This window comes from Crinia signifera, chromosome 6, assembly GCF_055691185.1.
Source record: "Crinia signifera chromosome 6, ASM5569118v1, whole genome shotgun sequence".
Classification (NCBI taxonomy): Eukaryota; Metazoa; Chordata; class Amphibia; order Anura; family Myobatrachidae; genus Crinia; species Crinia signifera.
In genome coordinates this window covers 10,605,011-10,629,102 of record NC_139222.1, presented here as the reverse complement: position 1 = coordinate 10,629,102, position 24,092 = coordinate 10,605,011, and the positions used below count along the sequence as shown (strand labels likewise).

General features: G+C 50.0%; 1 protein-coding gene across 1 annotated transcript; it reads left to right on the top strand.

The window, feature by feature from the left end:
- Positions 1 to 241: 241 nt before the first annotated feature.
- LOC146007429 (uncharacterized) lies at positions 242 to 23,233 on the top strand. The gene is made up of 5 exons (XM_083145779.1): positions 242 to 1,411; positions 1,514 to 1,755; positions 1,902 to 2,178; positions 4,044 to 4,155; positions 19,886 to 23,233. The coding sequence occupies exons 1-5, from the start codon at positions 242 to 244 to the stop codon at positions 21,478 to 21,480; spliced, it is 3,396 nt and encodes a 1,131-aa protein (XP_083001905.1). The 3' UTR covers positions 21,481 to 23,233.
- The last annotated feature ends 859 nt before the right edge of the window (positions 23,234 to 24,092 follow it).

Genomic DNA, 24,092 nt, shown 5'->3' with positions numbered 1-24,092 from the left:
CGCCAGACAGGCTCCCCCCAAGGCTGACAAGCCTTCCGCATGACGGGGCCAGCCTCCCACAGGCGGACCCCCAAGTGGGAGGCAGACTCCTGTACTTCGCTCACCAGTGGCTATCCACTACAAAAGATGCCTGGGTGAGGGAGGTAGTGTCGCAGGGGTACGCCATATCCTTCTCAAAGCCCCCCCCCCAAGAAGGTTCTTCTGCACAGGTCTCCCAAAAGACCCATGCAAAGCAGAACATATGAGGATCATCCTACAGAACTTACTTCGGTCGCGGGTCATTGTTCCCGTGCCAGGGCACCAGAGAGGCCTCGGCTTCTACTCAACCTTGTTTCTGGTGCCAAAACCAAATGGTACGTTCCGTCCCATTCTAAACCTCAAAGCTCTGAACAAGGTGGTAAAAGTCACAAAGTTCAGGATGGAGACCTTGAGGACCATCATCCTGGCCCTAGAGGAGGGGGATTTCATGGTCTCTCTAGATATCAGAGACGCATACCTCCACATCCCCATCCTACCGGCCCATCAGAAGTATCTGCGTTTTGCGATTCTGAAGAGCCACTACCAGTTTCAGGCCCTTCCATTCGGCCTAGCAACGGCGCCAAGGATTTTTACAAAAGTGATGGCAATAATGGCAGAACTCCTACACAAGCAGGGAATCAGGATCTTCCCCTACTTGGACGACCTGTTGCTTGTAGCCAAGTCACCAGAGGTCCTAACATCTCACCTGCAGACAACGATCTCCATGTTACAGGCTCACGGGTGGCTCCTAAACTGGGAGAAATCTTCCATGATCCCCTCCCAAAGAATGCTGCATCTGGGAGCACTACTGGACACCAGAGCCTTGCGTCTGTTTCTCCCAAACGCCAAGGCCAGGGATCTAATACAGAGAAATCAGACCTTTGCGCAGAGACCAAGAGTCTCGGTGCACTGGGCCATGAAAATATTGGGACGGATGGTGTCCACATTCGACATGGTCGAGTGGGCCCAGTTCCACTCCCGTCCACTCCAGGGTCTTGTCCTGGCGAAATGGGATGGCTTACCACAACACGTCAAGTCGACGTTTCTCTCCCTAACACAGGAGGTCAAAGATTCACTCCTGTGGTGGGAACAGATGGACCACCTAAACCAGGGGAGACTATTCTGGTTCAGGGAATGGATAGTACTAACCTCAGACGCCAGCCTGCGAGGCTGGGGGGCGGTAGTAGGATCCCGGTCCTTGCAAGGCGTGTGGACCGCACCAGAGTCTCGCTTATCCATCAATGTTCTAGAGATTCGAGCAGCCTACAATGCCCTACTTCAGTCTCAGGATCTGTTACAGGGAAAACCTGTTCAGATCAGGTCGGACAACGCCACGGCGGTGGCATACATAAACCGCCAGGGAGGAACACGAAGTGTCGCCGCTCTCCGGGAGGTCTCCAGGATTCTCACCTGGTCGGAGGAACATCTCCTAGCCCTGTCGGCAGTCTTCATCCCAGGAGTCCTGAACTGGGAAGCGGACTTCCTGAGCCGACAGGATATCCACCCGGGGGAGTGGTCCCTACACCCGGAGGTGTTTGTCAGTCTGACACAAGTCTGGGGCACGCCAGACGTAGACCTCATGGCGTCCAGACACAACTTCAAAGTCCCATGCTTCGGAGCAAGGACCAGGGACCCTCAGGCCTACTTCACGGATGCCCTGTCTGTACCGTGGAAGTTTCACCTCCCATACGTGTTCCCTCCGATAAACATGATCCCCAGGGTGATCAGAAAGTTCAGGCAAGAAGGAGGAACCCTCCTTCTCATTGCGCCAGACTGGCCACGCAGACACTGGTACGTGGACCTACAACAACTGTCACATCAGCCCCCCTGGCCATTGCCTCTTCGTCAAGATCTGTTGAGTCAGGGGCCATGTCTTCATCCAGACCCTCAGCGCCTGTCTTTGACGGCGTGGCTCTTGAAATTGCCTTATTAAAGAGCAAGGGTTTTTCTGACAAGGTGGCTAAGACGATGATCCAGGCTCGCAAGCCGGCATCTTCAAAAATATACTACCGGACTTGGCATTCCTTTTTTACTTGGTGCAGTTCTAATAAATACGACCCCAAGATTTTCAAAACAGCCAGGATATTGGCCTTCCTTCAAAATGGATTGGACTTAGGACTAAGACTGGCTTCTCTGAAAGTCCAGATCTCAGCCCTTTCAGTATGGTTTCAGAGAAAGATTGCATTCTTACCTGACATACGCACATTCTTACAGGGAGTGGTACACATACAGCCTCCCTTTGTTCCCCCCCACGAATCCGTGGGACTTATCTTTAGTACTTCAAGCTCTAACCAAACCACAGTTTGAACCACTATCATCAGTGGAGCTTAAATGGCTGACAGCCAAAACTGTCTTCCTCCTGGCCATTGCCTCCGCACGCAGGGTGTTGGATCTATCCGCACTTTCGTGTAAATCACCCTTTCTGGTGTTTCACAGTGACACGGCAGTGTTGCGGACTAAGGCCCTTATTCTAATCGGTGCGGAAATTCCCGCATGCGGACGGACCGCCGATGTTGATCGTCTGCGCATGTGCAGAGGTCACTCTGCGCATGTGCAGGCGATTTCGCCGCACGGATTCTTTATACGCCGCACAGGGGGTGTAGAGGGGCGTGAGGGGCTACTTAGCCTCATTACCCTATGCATACGCCCCGCGTTTCATGGGCGTTCCCATGCAAACGCGGGGCGTATGCATGGTAATGAGGCCGTGACGCGTGGGTACGGGGCGGGCATCTGACATCGCCGGATGTCAGCTGCCCGCCCCCATACATGATTTCACACGGACAAGTGTCCGTGTGGTCTTGTGTTGCGGGACCTGGTGAAGCGTGCGGCCCTGCATTCGATGTTCGGCGACCATCGAATGCAGGGGCTGCTCCCAAGACGGAGGAGGCGTATCCCCGTCCAATTTCATGCGGATCGCCACAAATCCGCATACGGACGGCAGGTGGCGATCCATATGGAAGGCGGGGATTCGCCTGCACGGTTGCGGCCGCATATTCTGATCGGGCCGCACCGATCAGAATAAGGGCCTAAGTCTTCCCACCTGCCCAAGGTTGTGTCAAAATTCCACGTGAACCAGGAGATCGTGGTACCTGCATTCACTTCAGATGATCTCTCACCAGATGAAAAGTTGCTCGATGTGGTCAGGGCTCTGACCATCTATATAGACTGCACTAAATCGGTCAGGAAATCAGATTCCCTCTTTGTGTTATATGGTTTTCACAAAAAGGGTTGGCCAGCGGGTAAACAAACCATTGCCCGCTGGATCCGCATGGCTATACAACAGGCATATCTTCAGTCTAACAGGCCCATTCCGGTTGCAATCAAGGCACACTCTACTAGAGCGGTTGGTCCTTCATGGGCAGCAAGCAGAGGTGCTTCTGCCGAACAGCTGTGCAAGGCTGCAAGGTGGTCATCCGTCCAGACCTTTATTAAGTTCTACGCCTTTGACACATTCGCCTCCCAGGATGCCTCCTTCGGTCGTCGGGTTCTGCTGACACCTCAGACAAATTCCCTCCCTTAATTACGGCTTGTAACATTCCCGATGTCCCCTGTGGGACCCATGGACCCTGACCAGGAAAAGGAGAGTTATGGTAGACCTACCTTTGTTAACTCCCTTTCCTTGAAGTCCATGGGAACCACAGGGCGCCCACCCTTTTAAATTTGCCACTGAGGTTCACCTTTATGTGATGTTCTGATATTGTGACCCGGTCTGACCATTCCATATTCTTGCTATGTATGTATGAGTTCTGGGCATATGTGTTCTCTGTCCTCTTCTCTTCTCCGCTTCCTGCTCTCGGCTTGTTACCAAAAACTGGCGGCAGTAGCCTGGAGGCGGGGTTGTAGGGGAGAGGGCCCGGGCATGCTGGGTAAAACCTTTAAGAGCTTCGCTGATTGGGGCCTCGGACCCCCTGGATCCGCCTACAACCCCGATGTCCCCTGTGGTTCCCATGGACTTCAAGGAAAGGGAGTTAACAAAGGTAGGTCTACCATAACTCTCCTTATCTCATTGTATTGTGGGGTAATAGGAGGAAGCTCTGACTAATATTAAAGAGGAGAACCTAGAAGGAGAAGAGGAGACGTATGTGAGGGGAGATCAGCCGTGTAAGGAGGAGGAGATCCCTACAGGTATCAGCACAGGTGAGTAATTTAAGGGGAGTGATATAGTACCAGCCAATCAGCTCCTAGCTGCCATGTTATGGGCTGTGTTAAAAAATTAGAGGAGCTGATTGGTTGCTCTCCAAGGCTTATGTGGGGTACACACCACGACGACTCACTCACGATGCACATAGTGAGCGGGTCGTCAGTGTTTCTTCAGACCCACTCACGATGATGCGGGGGGGCACGACCCACTCACGATGTGCACCGTGAACGGGTCCGATCCGATGGCGACCCGCACCCGGCTGTATGGTCGTTATTCAGATCCTACCTGCTGCAGGTAGGATCTGAATAACGACCGACCGACCCTCGGGACCGCGAATCGAATCGGTATCGGTCCACATCAGGACAGAAAAGGGCCCAATCACCACACAATCTACATCCAATTGGTCGGAATTGGATCTAGATTGATGGGATCGGGCCCTAGTCGTCCTTATGTGTACCAGGCATTAGTACATCTGTAGTGTTCCCTCTAGGAATTTTTTGGGGCAGGGCACCGCTACACGGGGGCAGCGCAATGGGGGCGGACCAGGCCTGCTGATGTCATCGTTGTAGACGTGCCCGGGCTGCCGCGTGACTAAAGGGGGCCTGCCCGGGCTTCCTCCATAGAAGACCCTGAGCTTCCGGGTAAGCCAAGTGCCGCCAAGATTGTGGTGCCTGGAGCTTCCCCGGGCACACCAGCAGGTCAGGCAGCAGTCTCTTTTAGCGGGGAGCTGCTGGAGGGGCAGGGCGCATTTTGCCCTTTAGAAATCGGGCAGGGCGCAGCCTAGCGGGAACACTACATCTGCCCCTACATATACAAAGAGCTGCATATGTTCAGTCACTGCCCTAAATCAATCTCTTATCTCGCCCCTCCTCTGTCACTGCCCTAATCTCCTATCCCGCCCCTCCTCTGTCACTGCCCTAATCTCCTATCCCGCCCCCCTCCTCTGTCACTGCCCTAATCTCCTATCCTGCCCCCCTCCTCTGTCACTGCCCTAATCTCCTATCCCGCCCCCCTCCTCTGTCACTGCCCTAATCTCCTATCCCGCCCCTCCTCTGTCACTGCCCTAATCTCCTATCCCGCCCCTCCTCTGTCACTGCCCTAATCTCCTATCCCGCCCCCCTCCTCTGTCACTGCCCTAATCTCCTATCCCGCCCCCCTCCTCTGTCACTGCCCTAATCTCCTATCCCGCCCCCCTCCTCTGTCACTGCCCTAATCTCCTATCCCGCCCCCCTCCTCTGTCACTGCCCTAATCTCTTATCCCGCCCCCTCCTCTGTCACTGCCCTAATCTCTTATCCCGCCCCCTCCTCTGTCACTGGGCTAATCTCCTATCCCGCCCCTCCTCTGTCACTGCCCTAATCTCTTATCCCGCCCCCTCCTCTGTCACTGCGCTAATCTCTTTTCTCTTTCAATGGTCCTGGTGACACAGCTTCACATTGGGATGTAGGAGGGTCCGCAGGAGCCAGGCACCTATACCAAAGCTTTTGAGAGGTAGGCTCCTCCCACTGCATCCCAGAATCCTCAGTTTCGTTTAGGTGCCCACTGGAGTGGGTGCTATACTGAAGAGGCTGCTGCGCAGCCGAAGATTAGAGATAGATAGGTGTTTTTTATTTTATTAAATTTACACTTATTAGGTAGGATACAGTGTGAGGATTCTCACAGAATCCTCACACTGCCAGCGCAGCAGGTACTGACCGAACCGTGTCCTGTCAGAGTTCCTGCGCACAGAGCGGACGCTGTCTGGTCTCTCTGTGCGGCGCTGACAACTTCTTTTAAGAAGTTTCCTGGGCTCCGGAGCATTCCTGAACCGGCTTCACGCAGGTGGGGATCATGGGGGACGGGCGCTCCGTGATGGCGGCGACCATTTTATGCGGAGCTTTCAAGCTGAGCTCCTTATTGAAAAGATTGCTAGTAAAAAGAAGGTAGGCGGCGCTAAAGGACACTGAGAACACACAGTTTTGTAAAAAAGTACAAATTTAATTAACAATAATCATAATAACAATTATAAAACTGAAAGCACCGGCCGGTGACTTGAAAGGTTAAGAAACCTATTGGTGCATAAGCAACGATCTTATAATATCTCCAGATGTAATAGATGCAATTTGCATAGCCCAGTAGAGATTATATTTGTATCTTCATATAAAGCACATATATTATTGCAAAGCTTTATCAACAGTTGAAGCACATATATTATTGCAAAGCTTTATCAACAGTTGAAGCACATATATTATTGCAAAGCTTTATCAACAGTTGAAGCACATATATTATTGCAAAGCTTTATCAACAGTTGAAGCACATATATTATTGCAAAGCTTTATCAACAGTTGAAGCAGGCATAGAGTTAATAATTGGCAGTCTTTTGTGCAAAGTGCTGTTAGCCTGATACCAGAGGCTTATATAGCGTTTTGAGCAGACACACTTCTGTTAGGCACAATCAAGGGTTAGTTTTCAGCCAGACATTTTAACTCAGTCAATAGAGCCACATATAAAGCTTGAAGGTGTTAGAAAGCTTGTAAATGAAAAGATGCAAAGATAAGTATACTTATGCTCCGTTTGTAATCCACTGTTTAGGGGAGTTTATTCAGTCGCCCACGCCTGGAGAGGGTTCACGGCTGTTTGCGCTGTCAGCCTTGTCTCCGAACACGCTGCTCCGGCTTCCGGGTCTCCCAGCAGGGTACTTTCAGAGTGTCAAATGACGCGTTTCCCCGCCTCTTGAAGTGTCAGCGGCTTCCTCAGAAGACGGCAGCAAGGACACAATAACTTTTCCAGCGCTCTGCTATCTATTTCTTCCTTATTGAAAAGGACAGTAGCTTGTCACAGGAAGATTCCAAGTGGTCCCCAGGCGAAGGGGAGACACTAGGAATAGGAAATCCAACAGTGGGAGCGGCTGACTGGGGGTAGTTGGCGCCAAAACGCTACAGACCCTGCAGCAGCAGGGACAGATGGTCTCTTCCCTCACTCTGCTTGGCGCCGTTTTGGGAGACGCTGCTGTGGCTGAAACGCTGTTTCTTGCTGAGTGACTGGATTTCCTGGGCATTGCTACCCCTTTCTTCTGGAGAATTCCGGAGCTTCAGACAGATAAGTGCTGTTATACATTGACTCTGTATAAAACGCCTGTCATTTTACACTGTGTGAATTTACATGATCATGTCAGAGCAACAGTCTGTAGCTTTGGTGAAGGGAGCCCCACTTGCATTGAGTGTGTGCAGAGGTTGTACACTTCAAATTTCCCCTGAACAGATGGCCTTGGGGGAATTGTGCCCGGCTTGCACAGTTGTGAGACCCATGGGCAGTGTACCCCAGAGGGTAGAGCAAGCAGAATCTGCGTGGGCTAGTGCCCTGGGCAGGTCGGTGAATGCTTTAGTGCAGTTGTTGGACAGGCAGAGAGATGTTTTGGTGTCTTCCCCTAAACCTATGTCATCCTCTCAGCAGTCCTCAGGCGCCTTGCCTCTGACCCAAGCAGATCCGGGCCTGTTGCAGGTGATGCAGGATACTGCAAAGGGGATTAGCAGGTTTAATGAACTGCTGGATAAGTATGATAATGATACTGAGGGGACCTCCAAAAGGCCTTACCCGGTACCTGTATTGACTGTGGAGTTAGGAGAGGAAGGAGAATGTGCATCAGACATGTCCTGGGATCAGGGTGATGATTCTGAGGATTCCTCAGCCCCAGGGGTAGAGGATTTGATTGCTGCCATTAAGCAGGCTTTGAATTTGTCAGAGGGAGACAAAACTCCTGTCAGAGGAGTGTTTAAGAGGCAGCGCAGAGAGGCTGTTACCTTCCCAGCAGATGAAGGTTTAAAGGATATTTTGGAAGGGGCTTGGAAAATGCCCGACAAAAGGCTGCAGATGCCAAAGAGGTTAAGTCTTTATCCTATGCCAGAGGAACATACAGACCTCTGGGAAAAAAGTGCATGTAGTGGATGCTTCGGTAGCAAGGCTTTCTAAAGCAACTGTGCTACCTGTCCAAGGGGGCGCGGCCTTTAAGGACCCCGTAGGCAAGAAGCTTGAAGGAAACCTCAAAGCCATTTATTAGGGGGTGGGGTTTACACTCAGGCCCCTTATAGCGTCAGCCTGGGTCTCAAAGGCCATGATTGCTTGGGCTAGTGATTTGTGCACCATATTGCATGCTGACCCGGGTGTGCTGCTGCCGGCTGAAAGGCTGAAAGCTGCTGCTGAATATGTACTTGAGGCAGAGGAAGAAGCTTTAAAGATGGCTTCTAAAGTGTCCACTGTTTCCATCAATGCCAGAAGAGCCCTGTGGCTCAAGGCATGGGAGGCAGATTCTGATTCCAAAAAGGCCTTAGAGGCGTTGGCTTTTAAAGGCAAACTGCTGTTTGGGTCTGAACTAGAGGAGATTATTAAGCAGGCCACGGGAGGCAAAAGTACATTTCTGCCCGCTCCCTCGGCAAAGCAATCCTCCAAGTTTTCAGCATTCCGGCCGTCCTTTCGGCCCTCCCCTAGAGGGGGTGCGTCCTTTCGAGGACAGTCATTCAAGGGAAAGTTCCAGTCATCTAAGGGAAATGCCCCAAAATCTAGATTCGGTTCTTTTCACAAGAACCCGAACACCAAAAGCGACGATAAGTCCTCAGCATGACTGCCTGGGGAGCCCTCCATCTGTAACCAAGGTGGGGGGTCGTCTTTTATGGTTCAGGGAAGCTTGGGCAAAGTTGGACATGGACCCTTGGGTGTTGGGAATTGTTTCAGAAGGCCTTCCTCCGAGAAGGTTCTTGCCAACACCACTCCCAAAGGAGTCTCGTCTCCGAAAGGTTCTGTTGGGGGCAGCCCAGTCCCTCCTAAAAAAAAACGGGGTGGTGATCCCGGTCCCGCGGGAGGAATGGAGGAAAGGCTTTTACTCCATTCTGTTTTTAGTGTCCAAGCCAGACGGTACGTTCAGGCCAATCCTGAACTTAAAATCTTTAAATCTCCATTTGTGGGTGGATCACTTCAAGATGGAGTCTCTACGGTCCGTGCTCTCAGTCTGGACCAGGGAGAATTTTTGGCATCCATGGACATACAGGATGCATATCTGCATGTCCCAATTCACCCGGAGCACCAGACGCTCCTGAGGTTTGCCATAGGGGACAGGCCTTTTCAATTCCAAGCGTTACCCTTTGGTCTGGCTACGGCTCCAAGGGTTTTCACCAAGATCATGTCAGTGATGGCGACTGTCCTCAGACTGAGGGGTATCTTTGTGATACCGTATTTGGACGATCTGCTGTTCAAAGCAGATTTAGCAGAGACATTGCAGAGACACCTAGCAGAGGTTATTCAGTTTTTGCCAGGTCACGGTTGGCTTTTAAATTTGCAAAAGTCTCACCTAGTCCCATCTCAGAGGATCCAGTTCTTGGGAGTTATCCTGGATACCCCATTTACATCAAGTATTCCTACCGGAGACAAAAGCAAAGGACATGTCCCGTTTGGTGAGGTCGATGCTGGAAACATCAAATCCCTCGGTTTGGAAGTGCCTAAAGTTGTTGGGCAAAATGGTAGCGACTTTCGAGACGCTATCGTTTGCCAGGTTTCATTCTCGGACTTTCCAATGGAACATCCTGACATCTTGGTCGGGGAACACACAGACCATGAAGACGAAAAAGCTGAAGTTGAATGGGGTCTGTCTCTTCAGTCTTGGGTCTGGCTGGTAGTCACTACCGATGCCAGTCTCAGGGGCTGGGGAGCAGTGGTTTTGGACCTGAGGCTTCAGGGTCTATGGACTGTGGAGGAGACAGCCCTGCCAATAAACATACTGGAGCTCAGGGCTGTTTGGAAGGCATTATCCCTGGCAGAGGACAGACTAAGGGGTCTCCCCATAAAGGTCCAGTCGGACAACGCCACAACTGTAGCGTACCTGAACCATCAGGGAGGTACACGCAGCAAGTTGGCTATGTGGGAGATATCCCGGATTTTCAATTGGGCGGAGCAGAATGTGCCGACCCTATCAGCTATATTCATCCCTGGGGTGAAGAATGTCGAGGCCGATTTCTTGAGCAGGGAGGAACTGCTAGAAGGGGAATGGATGCTGAATCAACAAGTGTTCCATCAGATTACAGCTCGATGTGGGACACCGGAGGTGGATTTAATGGCGTCCAGGTTCAACCATCAGGTCCCCAGGTTCTTTGCCAGGTCGAGGGATCCCTTGGCATCGGCTGTGGACGCAATGACCGTTCCCTGGACAGGGAACCTGGCATACATTTTCCCACCATTTCCAATGATTGCAAGGGTTCTGAAGAGAATCAGGTCTCAGGGAATTCCAGTAATTCTAATAGCACCAGAATGGCCAAGGAGGTCTTGGTATTCGAGTGTCCGGAAACTGTCAGTGGAATCGTGGCGTCTACCTCTAAGGCCAGACTTACTAAGCCAAGGACCGTTCTTCCATCAGGATTTAGCTCGGCTAGCTTTGACGGCTTGGCTATTGAAACCGCCATTTTAAAGAATAAAGGTTTCTCAGAAGCTGTGGTGAATACCATGATTAAGGCTAGGAAGTCGGTGTCTTCGGCCAACTACTATAGGGTCTGGAAGACGTATATTAGGTGGTGTGAGCGGCAGAAGTCTCATACGTCAAAGTTCCGACTTTCAAAGTTACTTGAATTTCTTCAGGATGGATTTTCTTTGGGACTCCAGTCTCTTAAAGTGCAGATTTCTGCATTGTCCATCTTCTTTCAGAGGTGCAAACTTTTCTGCAGGGAGTTTCCAGATTGAAACAACCATACAAACAACCAGTGGCACCCTGGGATTTGTCTTTGGTATTGGAGTGTCTTCAAAGGCCTCCATTTGAGCCATTAAGGTCGGCTGACCTTAAGTTCCTTACTTGGAAAATGATCTTTTTATTGGCCGTTTCCTCTGCGAAGAGGGTTTCGGAGTTGGGAGCATTATCTTGTAAGCCTCCTTACCTTATTTTGCATGATGATAGGGCTGTTCTTAGAACAGTTCCCCAAATTTTGCCAAAAGTTGTTTCTGAGTTTCATTTGAATCAGGAGATTGTTCTGCCTGTGTTTCAACCCCCAGAGGGTTCTAAGAAAAGGGACAAATTGAGGAATTTGGATGTGGTTCGCGCGTTGCGCATTTATGTGGACAGAGTAAAAGGTTTTCGTAAGACGGATTCCTTGTTAGTCTTGTATGACGTACACAAGATAGGCTGGCCTGCTTCTAAACAGACAATAGCCAGGTGGTTGAGATCGGTTATTGCATTTGCGTATACTAAGGTTGGTAGGCCGGTTCCGGCCAGGATAAACGCACATACCACCAGGTCTGTTGCCACCTCTTGGGCGGTTCGCCATGGGGCTACAGCTGAGCAAGTTTGCAGGGCCGCCACTTGGTCATCTGTTCACACTTTTGCCAAATTCTATAGGTTCCATGAGTTCGCGTCGGAGGACGCATCATTCGGGCGAGCAGTGATGAGAGCTGCAGACCTGAGTGTACCCACCCAAAGGACCGGCTCTGGAATGTCCCAGTGTTGAGCTGTGTCACCAGGACCATTGAAAGAGAAAAAGGGATTTTTGTAAGAACTTACCGTTGGAATCCCTTTCTCTGATATGGTCCTGGTGACACAGCGATCCCTCTCTTACGCTCAGTAAGTATGCCAGTGTTCATGATGCATCATGTTGTTATTGGTAAAATTGATGTTTGTGCATATAATATGTTTAGGCGTTTGTACTGAGTTGATGTATTCCAGTGGCTTTGACAAATAAACTGAGGATTCTGGGATGCAGTGGGAGGAGCCTACCTCTCTAAAGCTTTGGTATAGGTGCCTGGCTCCTGCGGACCCTCCTACATCCCAATGTTGAGCTGTGTCACCAGGACCATATCAGAGAAAGGGATTCGAACGGTAAGTTCTTACAAAAATCCCTTTTTTTATTCAGCTTTTAAGTTTTGTCTATCACATAAATGGACATCCATGTGTACTATTGATACCACTGGCTTAGCCCATTATTTTAGTTATAAATACATTTTTGTACTAGATTTACCAATCTGCATCACTTTTAATTTTTCAGCTTTTTATTTATATTTTTTACTTGTAGCGCGGCTCACTTCTATTGTGTATAATGTCTGCTCCTGGCTGGGGTGGTAACAAAAACACCACCTGGTGCACACCGGGCACCGCAGCTGGGTACTAAGTAACTTTCACCTACACCAGGGGTTCCCAAACTTTTTGGAATCACGGCACCCTGGAGTATCAGAATTTTTTTCGTGGCACCCCTAGGCCAAAATTTTCTTATTGAGTACTTTTAAAAATATATATATATATTAAATTAAATAAATTGTGTTTATATGTGATCCTTAGGTCCATTTATGTTGTGAGGGACAGTATTCACTTCAGTTTGTTCTCATATTGTATGATTGGAAGCCATAAGCACTGTTTTTGCCAATTACATAAATAAAATTAATTGTTCCTGGACCACCATCCCAGGGCACCCCTGCATGTGCTCTGAGGCACCCCAGGGTGCCGCGGCACACAGTTTGGGAACCACTGACCTACACTCTTATGGATACTTCACAGCTTCTCTTCCTCTGATTTATCTGTGACCCTTGTTCCCTGCCCCATTCTCCAGCTCAGTCCTGATGCCCCCATTCTGTGTGATCTCCTTCTGTACCCTACTCCTCTGTCCTGCCGCTGCCCCATTCTCCAGCTCAGTCCTGATGCCCCCATTCTGTGTGATCTTCTTCTGTACCCTACTCCTCTGTCCTGCTGCCCCATTCTCCAGCTCAGTCCTGATGTCCCCATTCTGTGTGATCTCCTTCTGTACCCTACTCCTCTGTCCTGCCGCTGCCCCATTCTCCAGCTCAGTCCTGATGCCCCCATTCTGTGTGATTTCCTTCTGTACCCTACTCCTCTGTCCTGCCCCATTCTCCAGCTCAGTCCTGATGTCCCCATTCTGCGTGATCTCCTTCTGTGCCCTACTCCTCTGTCCTGCCCCATTCTCCAGCTCAGTCCTGATGTCCCCATTCTGTGTGATCTCTTTCTGTACCCTACTCCTCTGTCCTGCCCCATTCTCCAGCTCGGTCCTAATGCCCCCATTCTGTTTGATCTCTTTCTGTACCCTACTCCTCTGTCCTGCTGCTGCCCCATTCTCCAGCTCAGTCCTGATGCCCCCATTCTGTGTGATCTCCTTCTGTACCCTACTCCTCTGTCCTGCCCCATTCTCCAGCTCAGTCCTGATGTCCCCATTCTGTGTGATCTCCTTCTGTACCCTACTCCTCTGTCCTGCCGCTGCCCCATTCTCCAGCTCAGTCCTGATGTCCCCATTCTGTGTGATCTCCATCTGTACCCTACTCCTCTGTCCTGCCCCATTCTCCAGCTCAGTCCTGATGCCCCCATTCTGTGTGATCTCCTTCTGTACCCTACTCCTCTGTCCTGCCGCTGCCCCATTCTCCAGCTCAGTCCTGATGTCCCCATTCTGTGTGATCTTCTTCTGTACCCTACTCCTCTGTCCTATCGCTGCCCCATTCTCCAGCTCAGTCCTGATGTCCCCATTCTGTGTGATCTTCTTCTGTACCCTACTCCTCTGTCCTGCCGCTGCCCCATTCTCCAGCTCAGTCCTTATGCCCCCATTCTGTGTGATCTCCTTCTGTACCTTACTCCTCTGTACTGCCCCATTCTCCAGCTCAGTCCTGATGCTCCATTCTGTGTGATCTCCTTCTGTACCCTACTCCTCTGTCCTGCCGCTGCCCCATTCTCCAGCTCAGTCCTGATGTCCCCATTCTGTGTGATCTCCTTCTGTACCCTACTCCTCTGTCCTGCCGCTGCCCCATTCTCCAGCTCAGTCCTGATGCCCCCATTCTGTGTAATCTCCTTCTGTACCCTACTCCTCTGTCCTGCCCCATTCTCCAGCTCAGTCCTGATGTCCCCATTCTGTGTGATCACCTTCTGTACCCTACTCCTCTGTCCTGCCCCATTCTCCAGCTCAGTCCTGATGCCCCCATTCTGTGTGATCTCCTTCTGTATCCTACTCCCCTGTCCTGCCCCATTCTCCAGCTCAGTCCTGATGTCCCCATTCTGTGTGATCTCCTTCTGTACCCTACTCCTCTGTCCTGACGCTGCCCCATTCACCAGCTCAGTCCTGATGTCCCCATTCTGTGTGATCTCCTTCTGTACCCTACTCCTCTGTCCTGCCCCATTCTCCAGCTCAGTCCTGATGTCCCCATTCTGTGTGATCACCTTCTGTGCCCTACTCCTCTGTCCTGCCGCTGCCCCATTCTCCAGCTCAGTCCTGATGTCCCCATTCTGTGTGATCTCCTTCTGTACCCTACTCCCCTGTCCTGCTGATGCCCCATTCTCCAGCTCAGTCCTGATGTCCCCATTCTGTGTGATCATCTTCTGTACCCTACTCCTCTGTACTGCCCCATTCTCCAGCTCAGTCCTGATGTCCCCATTCTGTGTGATCTTCTTCTGTACCCTACTCCTCTGTACTGCCCCATTTTCCAGCTCAGTCCTGATGCCCCCATTCTGTGTGATCTCCTTCTGTACCCTACTCCTCTGTACTGCCCCATTCTCCAGCTCAGTCCTGATGTCCCCATTCTGTGTGAGCTTCTTCAGTACCCTACTCCTCTGTCCTGCCGCTGCCCCATTCTCCAGCTTAGTCCGGTTGCCCCCATTCTGTGTGATCTCCTTCTGTACCCTACTCCTCTGTCCTGCCCCATTCTCCAGCTCAGTCCTGATGTCCCCATTCTGTGTGATCTCCTTCTGTACCCTATTCCTCTGTCCTGCCCCATTCTCCAGCTCAGTCCTGATGTCCCCATTCTGTGTGATCTCCTTCTGTACCCTACTCCTCTGTCCTGCCGATGCCCCATTCACCAGCTCAGTCCTGATGCCCCCATTCTGTGTGATCACCTTCTGTACCCTACTCCTCTGTCCTGCCGCTGCCCCATTCACCAGCTCAGTCCTGATGTCCCCATTCTGTGTGATCTCCTTCTGTACCCTGCTCCTCTGTCCTGCCGCTGCCCCATTCTCCAGCTCAGTCCTGATGTCCCCATTCTGTGTGATCTCCTTCTGTACCCTACTCCTCTGTCCTGCCGCTGCCCCATTCTCCAGCTCAGTCCTGATGTCCCCATTCTGTGTGATCTCCTTCTGTACCCTACTCCTCTGTCCTGCCCATTCTCCAGCTCAGTTCTGATGTCCCCATTCTGTGTGATCTCCTTCTGTACCCTACTCCTCTGTCCTGCCCCATTCTCCAGCTCAGTCCTGATGCCCCGTTCTGTGTGATCTCCTTCTGTACCCTACTCCTCTGTCCTGCCCCTTTCTCCAGCTCAGTCCTGATGCCCCATTCTGTGTGATCTCTTTCTGTACCCTACTCCTCTGACCTGCCCCATTCTCCAGCTCAGTTCTGATGTCCCCATTCTGTGTGATCTCCTTCTGTACCCTACTCCTCTGTCCTGCCCCATTCTCCAGCTCAGTTCTGATGTCCCCATTCTGTGTGATCTCCTTCTGTACCCTACTCCTCTGTCCTGCCCCATTCTCCAGCTCAGTCCTGATGCCCCCATTCTGTGTGATCTCCTTCTGTACCCTAGTCCTCTGTCCTGCCCCATTCTCCAGCTCAGTCCTGATGTCCCCATTCTGTGTGAGCTTCTTCTGTACCCTACTCCTCTGTCCTGCCGATGCCCCATTCACCAGCTCAGTCCTGATGCCCCCATTCTGTGTGATCACCTTCTGTACCCTACTCCTCTGTCCTGCCCCATTCTCCAGCTCAGTCCTGATGTCCCCATTCTGTGTGATCTCCTTCTGTACCCTACTCCTGTCCTGCCCCATTCTCCAGCTCAGTCCTGATGCCCCCATTCTGTGTGATCTCCTTCTGTACCCTACTCCCCTGTCCTGCTGATGCCCCATTCTCCAGCTCAGTCCTGATGTCCCCATTCTGTGTGATCATCTTCTGTACCCTACTCCTCTGTACTGCCCCATTCTCCAGCTCAGTCCTGATGTCCCCATTCTGTGTGATCATCTTCTGTACCCTACTCCTCTGTACTGCCCCATTTTCCAGCTCAGTCCTGATGCCCCCATTCTGTGTGATCTCCTTCTGTACCCTACTCCTCTGTACTGCCCCATTCTCCAGCTCAGTCCTGATGTCCCCATTCTGTGTGAGCTTCTTCTGTACCCTACTCCTCTGTCCTGCCGCTGCCCCATTCTCCAGCTCAGTCCGGTTGCCCCCATTCTGTGTGATCTCCTTCTGTACCCTACTCCTCTGTCCTGCCCCATTCTCCAGCTCAGTCCTGATGTCCCCATTCTGTGTGAGCTTCTTCTGTACCCTACTCCTCTGTCCTGCTGCTGCCCCATTCTCCAGCTCAGTCCTGATGCCCCCATTCTGTGTGATCTTCTTCTGTACCCTACTCCTCTGTCCTGCCCCATTCTCCAGCTCAGTCCTGATGCCCCCATTCTGTGTGATCACCTTCTGTACCCTACTCCTCTGTCCTGCCGCTGCCCCATTCTCCAGCTCAGTCCTGATGTCCCCATTCTGTGTGATCTCCTTCTGTACCCTACTCCTCTGTCCTGCCCCATTCTCCAGCTCAGTCCTGATGCCCCCATTCTGTGTGATCTCCTTCTGTACCCTACTCCTCTGTCCTGCCCCATTCTCCAGCTCAGTCCTGATGCCCCCATTCTGTGTGATCTCCTTCTGTACCCTACTCCTCTGTCCTGCCGATGCCCCATTCACCAGCTCAGTCCTGATGCCCCCATTCTGTGTGATCACCTTCTGTACCCTACTCCTCTGTCCTGCCACTGCCCCATTCTCCAGCTCAGTCCTAATGTCCCCATTCTGTGTGATCTCCTTCTGTACCTTACTCCTCTGTCCTGCCCCATTCACCAGCTCAGTTCTGATGTCCCCATTCTGTGTGATCACCTTCTGTACCCTACTCCTCTGTCCTGCCCCATTCTCCAGCTCAGTCCTGATGCCCCCATTCTGTGTGATCTCCTTCTGTACCCTACTCCTGTCCTGCCCCATTCTCCAGCTCAGTCCTGATGCCCCCATTCTGTGTGATCTCCTTCTGTACCCTACTCCCCTGTCCTGCCCCATTATCCAGCTCTGTCCTGATGCCCCCATTCTGTGTGATCTCCTTCTGTACCCTACTCCTCTGTCCTGCCGCTGCCCCATTCTCCAGCTCATTCCTGATGCCCCCATTCTGTGTGATCTCCTTCTGTACCCTAGTCCTCTGTCCTGCCGCTGCCCCATACTCCAGCTCAGTCCTGATGTCCCCATTCTGTGTGATCTCCTTCTGTACCCTAGTCCTCTGTCCTGCCCCATTCTCCAGCTCAGTCCTGATGTCCCCATTATGTGTGATCTTCTTCTGTACCCTACTCCTCTGTACTGCCCCATTCTCCAGCTCAGCCCTGATGTCCCCATTCTGTGTCATCACCTTCTGTACCCTACTCCTCTGTCCTGCCGCTGCCCCATTCTCCAGCTCAGTCCTGATGTCCCCATTCTGTGTGATCTCCTTCTGTACCCTACTCCTCTGTCCTGCCGCTGCCCCATTCTCCAGCTCAGTCCTGATGCCCCCATTCTGTGTGATCTCCTTCTGTATCCTACTCCCCTGTCCTGCCCCATTCTCCAGCTCAGTTCTGATGTCCCCATTCTGTGTGATCTCCTTCTGTACCCTACTCCTCTGTCCTGCCCCATTCTCCAGCTCAGTCCTGATGTCCCCATTCTGTGTGATCACCTTCTGTACCCTACTCCTCTGTCCTGCCGCTGCCCCATTCTCCAGCTCAGTCCTGATGTCCCCATTCTGTGTGATCTCCTTCTGTACCCTTCTCCTCTGTCCTGCCGCTGCCCCATTCTCCAGCTCAGTCCTGATGCCCCCATTCTGTGTGATCTCCTTCTGTACCCTACTCCTGTCCTGCCCCATTCTCCAGCTCAGTCCTGATGTCCCCATTCTGTGTGATCTCCTTCTGTACCCTACTCCTGTCCTGCCCCATTCTCCAGCTCAGTCCTGATGCCCCCATTCTGTGTGATCTCCTTCTGTACCCAACTCCTCTACCCTGCCGCTGCCCCATTCTCCAGCTCAGTCCTGATGTCCCCATTCTGTGTGATCTCCTTCTGTACCGTACTCCTCTGTCCTGCTGCCCCATTCTCCAGCTCAGTCCTGATGTCCCCATTCTGTGTGATCTCCTTCTGTACCCTACTCCTCTGTCCTGCCCCATTCTCCAGCTCAGTCCTGATGTCCCCATTCTGTGTGATCTCCTTCTGTACCCTACTCCTCTGTCCTGCCCCATTCTCCAGCTCAGTCCTGATGTCCCCATTCTGTATGATCTCCTTCTGTACCTTACTCCTCTGTCCTGCCGCTGCCCCATTCTCCAGCTCAGTCCTGATGTCCCCATTCTGTGTGATCTCCTTCTGTACCTACTCCTCTGTCCTGCCGCTGCCCCATTCTCCAGCTCGGTCCTGATGTCCCCATTCTGTGTGATCTCCTTCTGTACCCTTCTCCTCTGTCCTGCCCCATTCTCCAGCTCAGTCCTGATGTCCCCATTCTGTGTGATCTCCTTCTGTACCCTACTCCTCTGTCCTGCCCCATTCTCCAGCTCAGTCCTGATGCCCCCATTCTGTGTGATCTCCTTCTGTGCCCTACTCCTCTGTCCTGCCCCATTCTCCAGCTCAGTCCTGATGCCCCCATTCTGTGTGATCTCCTTCTGTACCCTACTCCTCTGTCCTGCCGCTGCCCCATTCTCCAGCTCAGTCCTGATGTCCCCATTCTGTGTGATCTCCTTCTGTACCCTACTCCTCTGTCCTACCCCATTCTCCAGCTCAGTCCTGATGTCCCCATTCTGTGTGTGATCTCCTTCTGTACCTTACTCCTCTGTCCTGCCCCATTCTCCAGCTCAGTCCTGATGTCCCCATTCTGCGTGATCTCCTTCTGTACCCTACTCCTCTGTCCTGCTGCTGCCTCATTGTCCAGTTTCCTTACATTTAGCATCTTAGTCACATCACAGTTGTGTCCTCATGCCCCGGGCATCCATACGCCATGTGATACGAGATGCCCGGTGGCACCACGAGAGGAGTAGTGCCCCATATGTTTCCTTACATTTAGCATCTTAGTCACATCACAGTTGTGTCCTCATGCCCCGGGCACCCATACACCACGTGGTGCGAGATGCCCGGTGGCACCACGAGAGGAGTAGTGCCCCATATGTTTCCTTACATTTAGCATCTTAGTCACATCACAGTTGTGTCCTCATGCCCCGTGCACCCTTACACCACGTGGTACGAGATTCCCAGTGGCACCACGAGAGGAGTAGTGTCTCATATGTTTCCTTACAATAGGCATCTTAGTCACATCGCAGGTGCAGAGAAAAGCCTCTGATTGCACTACAGACTCTGGGCTGTGACTTGGTGTCGCACACGTACAGTCACAGATGACGCACAACAGAACGTGTGATATATACGCTGCCGGAACTGCATTGTGGTGCTTTGTGTACAGATTCAGCCTCAGTCCCACACTGATGTACAAATGTCGCACACACCAGAGATCAGTGTACACTAGCAATGTCGTTCTTCCACCTCTGTCTGTTTTACTTCTCCAAATAAGATGCACATTTTGGGTGAGAAAGATGCTCTGTGCTGCTGTGAGCCACGGGGCCTGGCACGGCTGAGAGGGGCTATTTGGTGCTGCTGCAGTAATTAAGGACCCATCTGTGGAAATGCTCCACGTTGTAACACAAGATCTCTCTTTCCATGCGTGTATTGTATTCCCAGCACAAGGACACCCGAGAAGGAATAATCCTGATGGATAAACCCCATTTTGTTTTTCAGATTTGAAAATAGAAGATGACATCACAGGAAGTTCTCCAGGAGAAAACCGCATTCCTCTAACTATACATTCAGTACATCGCAGTGCAGATACATCGCCTGCTCCCTCCGATAGTGAGGAATGTCCCACTGATGACACCGATAATGAGGAATGTTCCACTGATGCCACCGATAATGAGGAATGTACCACTGATGACACCAATAAGGAGAAATGTCCCACTGATGACACAGATGTTGGTACACCTAGTACATCTCGCAAAGTATTTGCCTGTTCTGAATGTGATAAGTGTTTTCCATGTAAGTCAAGGTTAGAAGCACATCAGAGAACTCACACAGGGGAGAAGCCATTTTCATGCTCTGAGTGTGGGAAATGTTTTAAAGTAAAGTCTCATCTTATTGTGCATCATAGAACCCACACAGGGGAGAAGCCGTTTTCATGTTCCGAGTGCGAGAAATGTTTTACACATAAATCAGCTCTTGTCCTACATCAGAGAACTCACACAGGTGAGAAGCCATTTTCATGTTCCGAGTGTGAGAAATGTTTTGCTTTGAAAGATGATCTTGTTAAACATCAGAGAACTCACACAGGTGAGAAGCCATTTCCATGTTCTGAGTGTGGGAAATGTTTTGCACAAAAAAAAGATCTTGGGAGGCATCAGAGAACTCACACAGGGGAGAAGCCGTATGCATGCTCTGAGTGTGAGAAATGTTATACGCAGAGAGGACAGCTTGTCCGACATCAGAGAACTCACACAGGGGAGAAGCCGTATGCATGTTCTGAGTGTGGGAAATGTTTTATATATAAATCAGAACTTAATAGACATCAGCTAAGCCACACAGGGGAGAAGCCGTTTCCATGTTCTGAATGTGGAAAATGTTTTATATATAAATCAGAACTTAATAGACATCAGCTAAGCCACACAGGGGTGAAGCGGTTTCCATGTTCTGAGTGTGAGAAATTTTTTGCACGTAAATCACATCTTGTTGAACATCAGAGACATCACACGGGGGAGAAGCCATTTCCATGTTCTGAGTGCGAGAAATGTTTTGCAGCTAAAGGAGACCTTGTTAAACATCAGAGAACTCACACAGGTGAAAAGTTTTTATGCTCTGAATGTGGGAAATCTTTTACACAAAAACAAATGCTTTGTGCTCATCAGAGATCTCACACAGGGGAGAAGCCGTATGCATGTTCTGAGTGTGAGAAATGTTTTCCACATAAATCAGCTCTTGTTGCACATCAGAGAACTCACACAGGGGAGAAGCCGTATGCATGTTCTGAGTGCAGGAAATGTTTTCCACATAAATCAGCTCTTGTTGAACATCAGAGACATCACACGGGGGAGAAGCCGTTTCCATGTTCTGAGTGCGAGAAATGTTTTGCAGCGAAAGGAAGCCTTGTTAAACATCAGAGAACTCACACAGGGGAGACGTTTTTATGCTCTGAATGTGGGAAATCTTTTACACAAAAACAATCGCTTTGTGCTCATCAGAGAACTCACACAGAGGAGAAGCCGTATGCATGTTCTGAGTGTGGGAAATGTTTTATATATAAATATCATCTGGATAGACACCAGAAAATCCACACACAGGTGTAATGTAATACCCGGTAGATAAGGGACATGGTACAGGCTGGTTACATTACTCTGACAATAAAAGGAGAAATGTTGGCATAAATATGATGTATTCACTTATACCAAATTGTCAGGCGCTGTTTGATCTTAAATATTCATAATTTAACCTTATTATTAATATCGGTCTCTATAGGATTTTTCGTGTCAGTGCATACACGAGTAGTCTAAGGGGGACATTTACTAAGATGTGTATTCTGCTTCACATGTGATGTTGCTATGGGCAACCAATCAGAATCTACTTCCTACCTGCCACAGTGTCACTATCGCGCTGCGGGGTCTTCCTCAGCGTTCGGCTCAGGTGTCCCTTTGATAGTCAGATATGAGCTCTCCCGGGGAAGCAGGAGGCTGACATCTCAGTGTTTGAATATTGGCTTCTTTATCCGGGATTAGTTGTAGATTCAGAGCATTTTCTACTTTGTCTCTCATTCGCCATTCAATGTGTTAAATAAGACGGTGGACAGCAGAAGGCAATTGTGAGGGTGAGAACTAATGCTGCCCATACACTTTTGAGTTATTACATGCAATCATTTGATTTTGACCACATCTGGCTGATAGATGAAATGATCGTATGCATTTTAATGGGACCATTTAAAAGGATGCGCGGGCACGCCTTTGAACGCTGCACCGATAGATCGTATGTGCTGCACATCATTTCTGTTGAATTGCAGGAGCGATTGCATGTAGTTTTTAGAATTGTTTAAAACACTGGGCAGCCCTCTGATAGGCTGAGACAGCTTAGCCAATCAGAGGGCTGCCCAGTGTTACAAACAATTTTGCCACCACTGCTGACGCCCGCTAGCACTACACTACAATGCGGTCCTCTGCCAGCACCTGATGTGCCATCTCAAGATGGCATGGACATCGGGTGCTGAAAAGGGGCACTTTTTACACCGCAAGATGCAATCAGGTTTGATGGACATCGCACTTCGATGTTGCATCGAATCCGATAGCATAAGTGTATGGGCAGCATTACTTTTGATATATGTATATATTCCCTATTTTCTTAAGGCTGTCTCATCCTGTGGTGGTGAGTGTCCCTGCAATGCCCATTATGTATCAGGGGCCATCTGCACCAATGCACAGAAAAGCAGAAGCGTTCTCTTTTCATTTTCACTCCAACTTGCTGATGACCAAATGCTCTCATCTGTTGTGATCATATTACTGCCATACCTCACTGTGTCCCCTAGTCTCCTCCCACCTTAGAGGCTAAGCAGTGATTGGTCTGGTCAGCACCTGATTAGGAGACTACCAGGGAATACCTGGTGCTGTAATCTCTCAGACAGCAGAAGCGCAGGAACTATTCCCAGTGGAGTATTCTATACAGTCAGATCTGTTCTGTTTCTCTGCATCTCTCATCTGTCAGCCTTTAGGACGCTAACTGGTGCTGAGCAATATTATAAATGTATTCACTGGAACCTATGGATACTAAATATTGTATCTATTGCTGAGTACGGAATGTTCTCATTCAGTGTCATGCGTTATAACTGACATTTCCTTGCCGATGTCACTGATCATATTATATCTTAGCCACCTATTGTAGTGACTTACATCTTATTACCGGTGGTGGCCATTTATAGGAGATAATCCGTAGTGTAACCATTGTATGTGATCACAAAGACCTTTCCTATCATTATAAGGATTTCTGCATTTATATGTATTGATTATGTCTTTCATGTTTGTCTTTATTGCTAAATATATGACGCTATTTTAAACTATCTTCTGAATAAAAGTTATTTTAATTAATTCACCGATCATTTTATCTATATCTTTATAAAGTGTGTCCCAAAAACCCTGTTGTTCTTCTTTGGTTTTCTACGACTGACTGTTGTTATCAGTTATTGCACTGAACTACGTTGGGAGCACCGCCAACCTGATACCACATGGGATTAAACCATTAATGTGGTTTTGATGTTGGTAAAATTTGATTATTTACTTATGTTATACTTCAGTGCCTGTGCGAATCCTCCCCCACAGTGTGTATGGTTGCAGACCCATCAGGTTGTTTTAAAAATGTGTCAGATAAAAGGAACAGGGTACATACAACACAATACTGTCCCTTACACATTATAACACACATTAGTGTTACACATAATGAAACAAACGGTAGTGCTGCTTATACACATACCACAAAGTAGTGCCCCTTACACATTATGACACACAGTAGTGTTTCTTACACATTATTATTCTTTATTTATATGGTTACACAAAGGATCCCCAGCACCCAGACGCATAAACGAATATGCAAAACAGGGACTTACAGTTGAACACAACAGAGGACAAGTATAGGGTACATAAAAATAGCTGCATCAGCAGAGGACACTGGAATAATTATCAGAAAATTGCAGAATTTGGTGCCATCAAAGATGGTTTTTAAGTAATAGAAGGAAAAGCACATGAGGGAAAAGGGCCCTGCTCGTAAGAGCTTACATTCTAAAGAGGAGGGGCAGACAAATAGGGGTGACACAGATGGGACAGACAGCAAGCATGGAACAGAGAGGTGAGATTTGGTTGGTGTTTGGTGAAGAAGATGGTCCTGAGAGCCTGTATGAGAGGTAGAGAATTCCAGAGGTAGATAG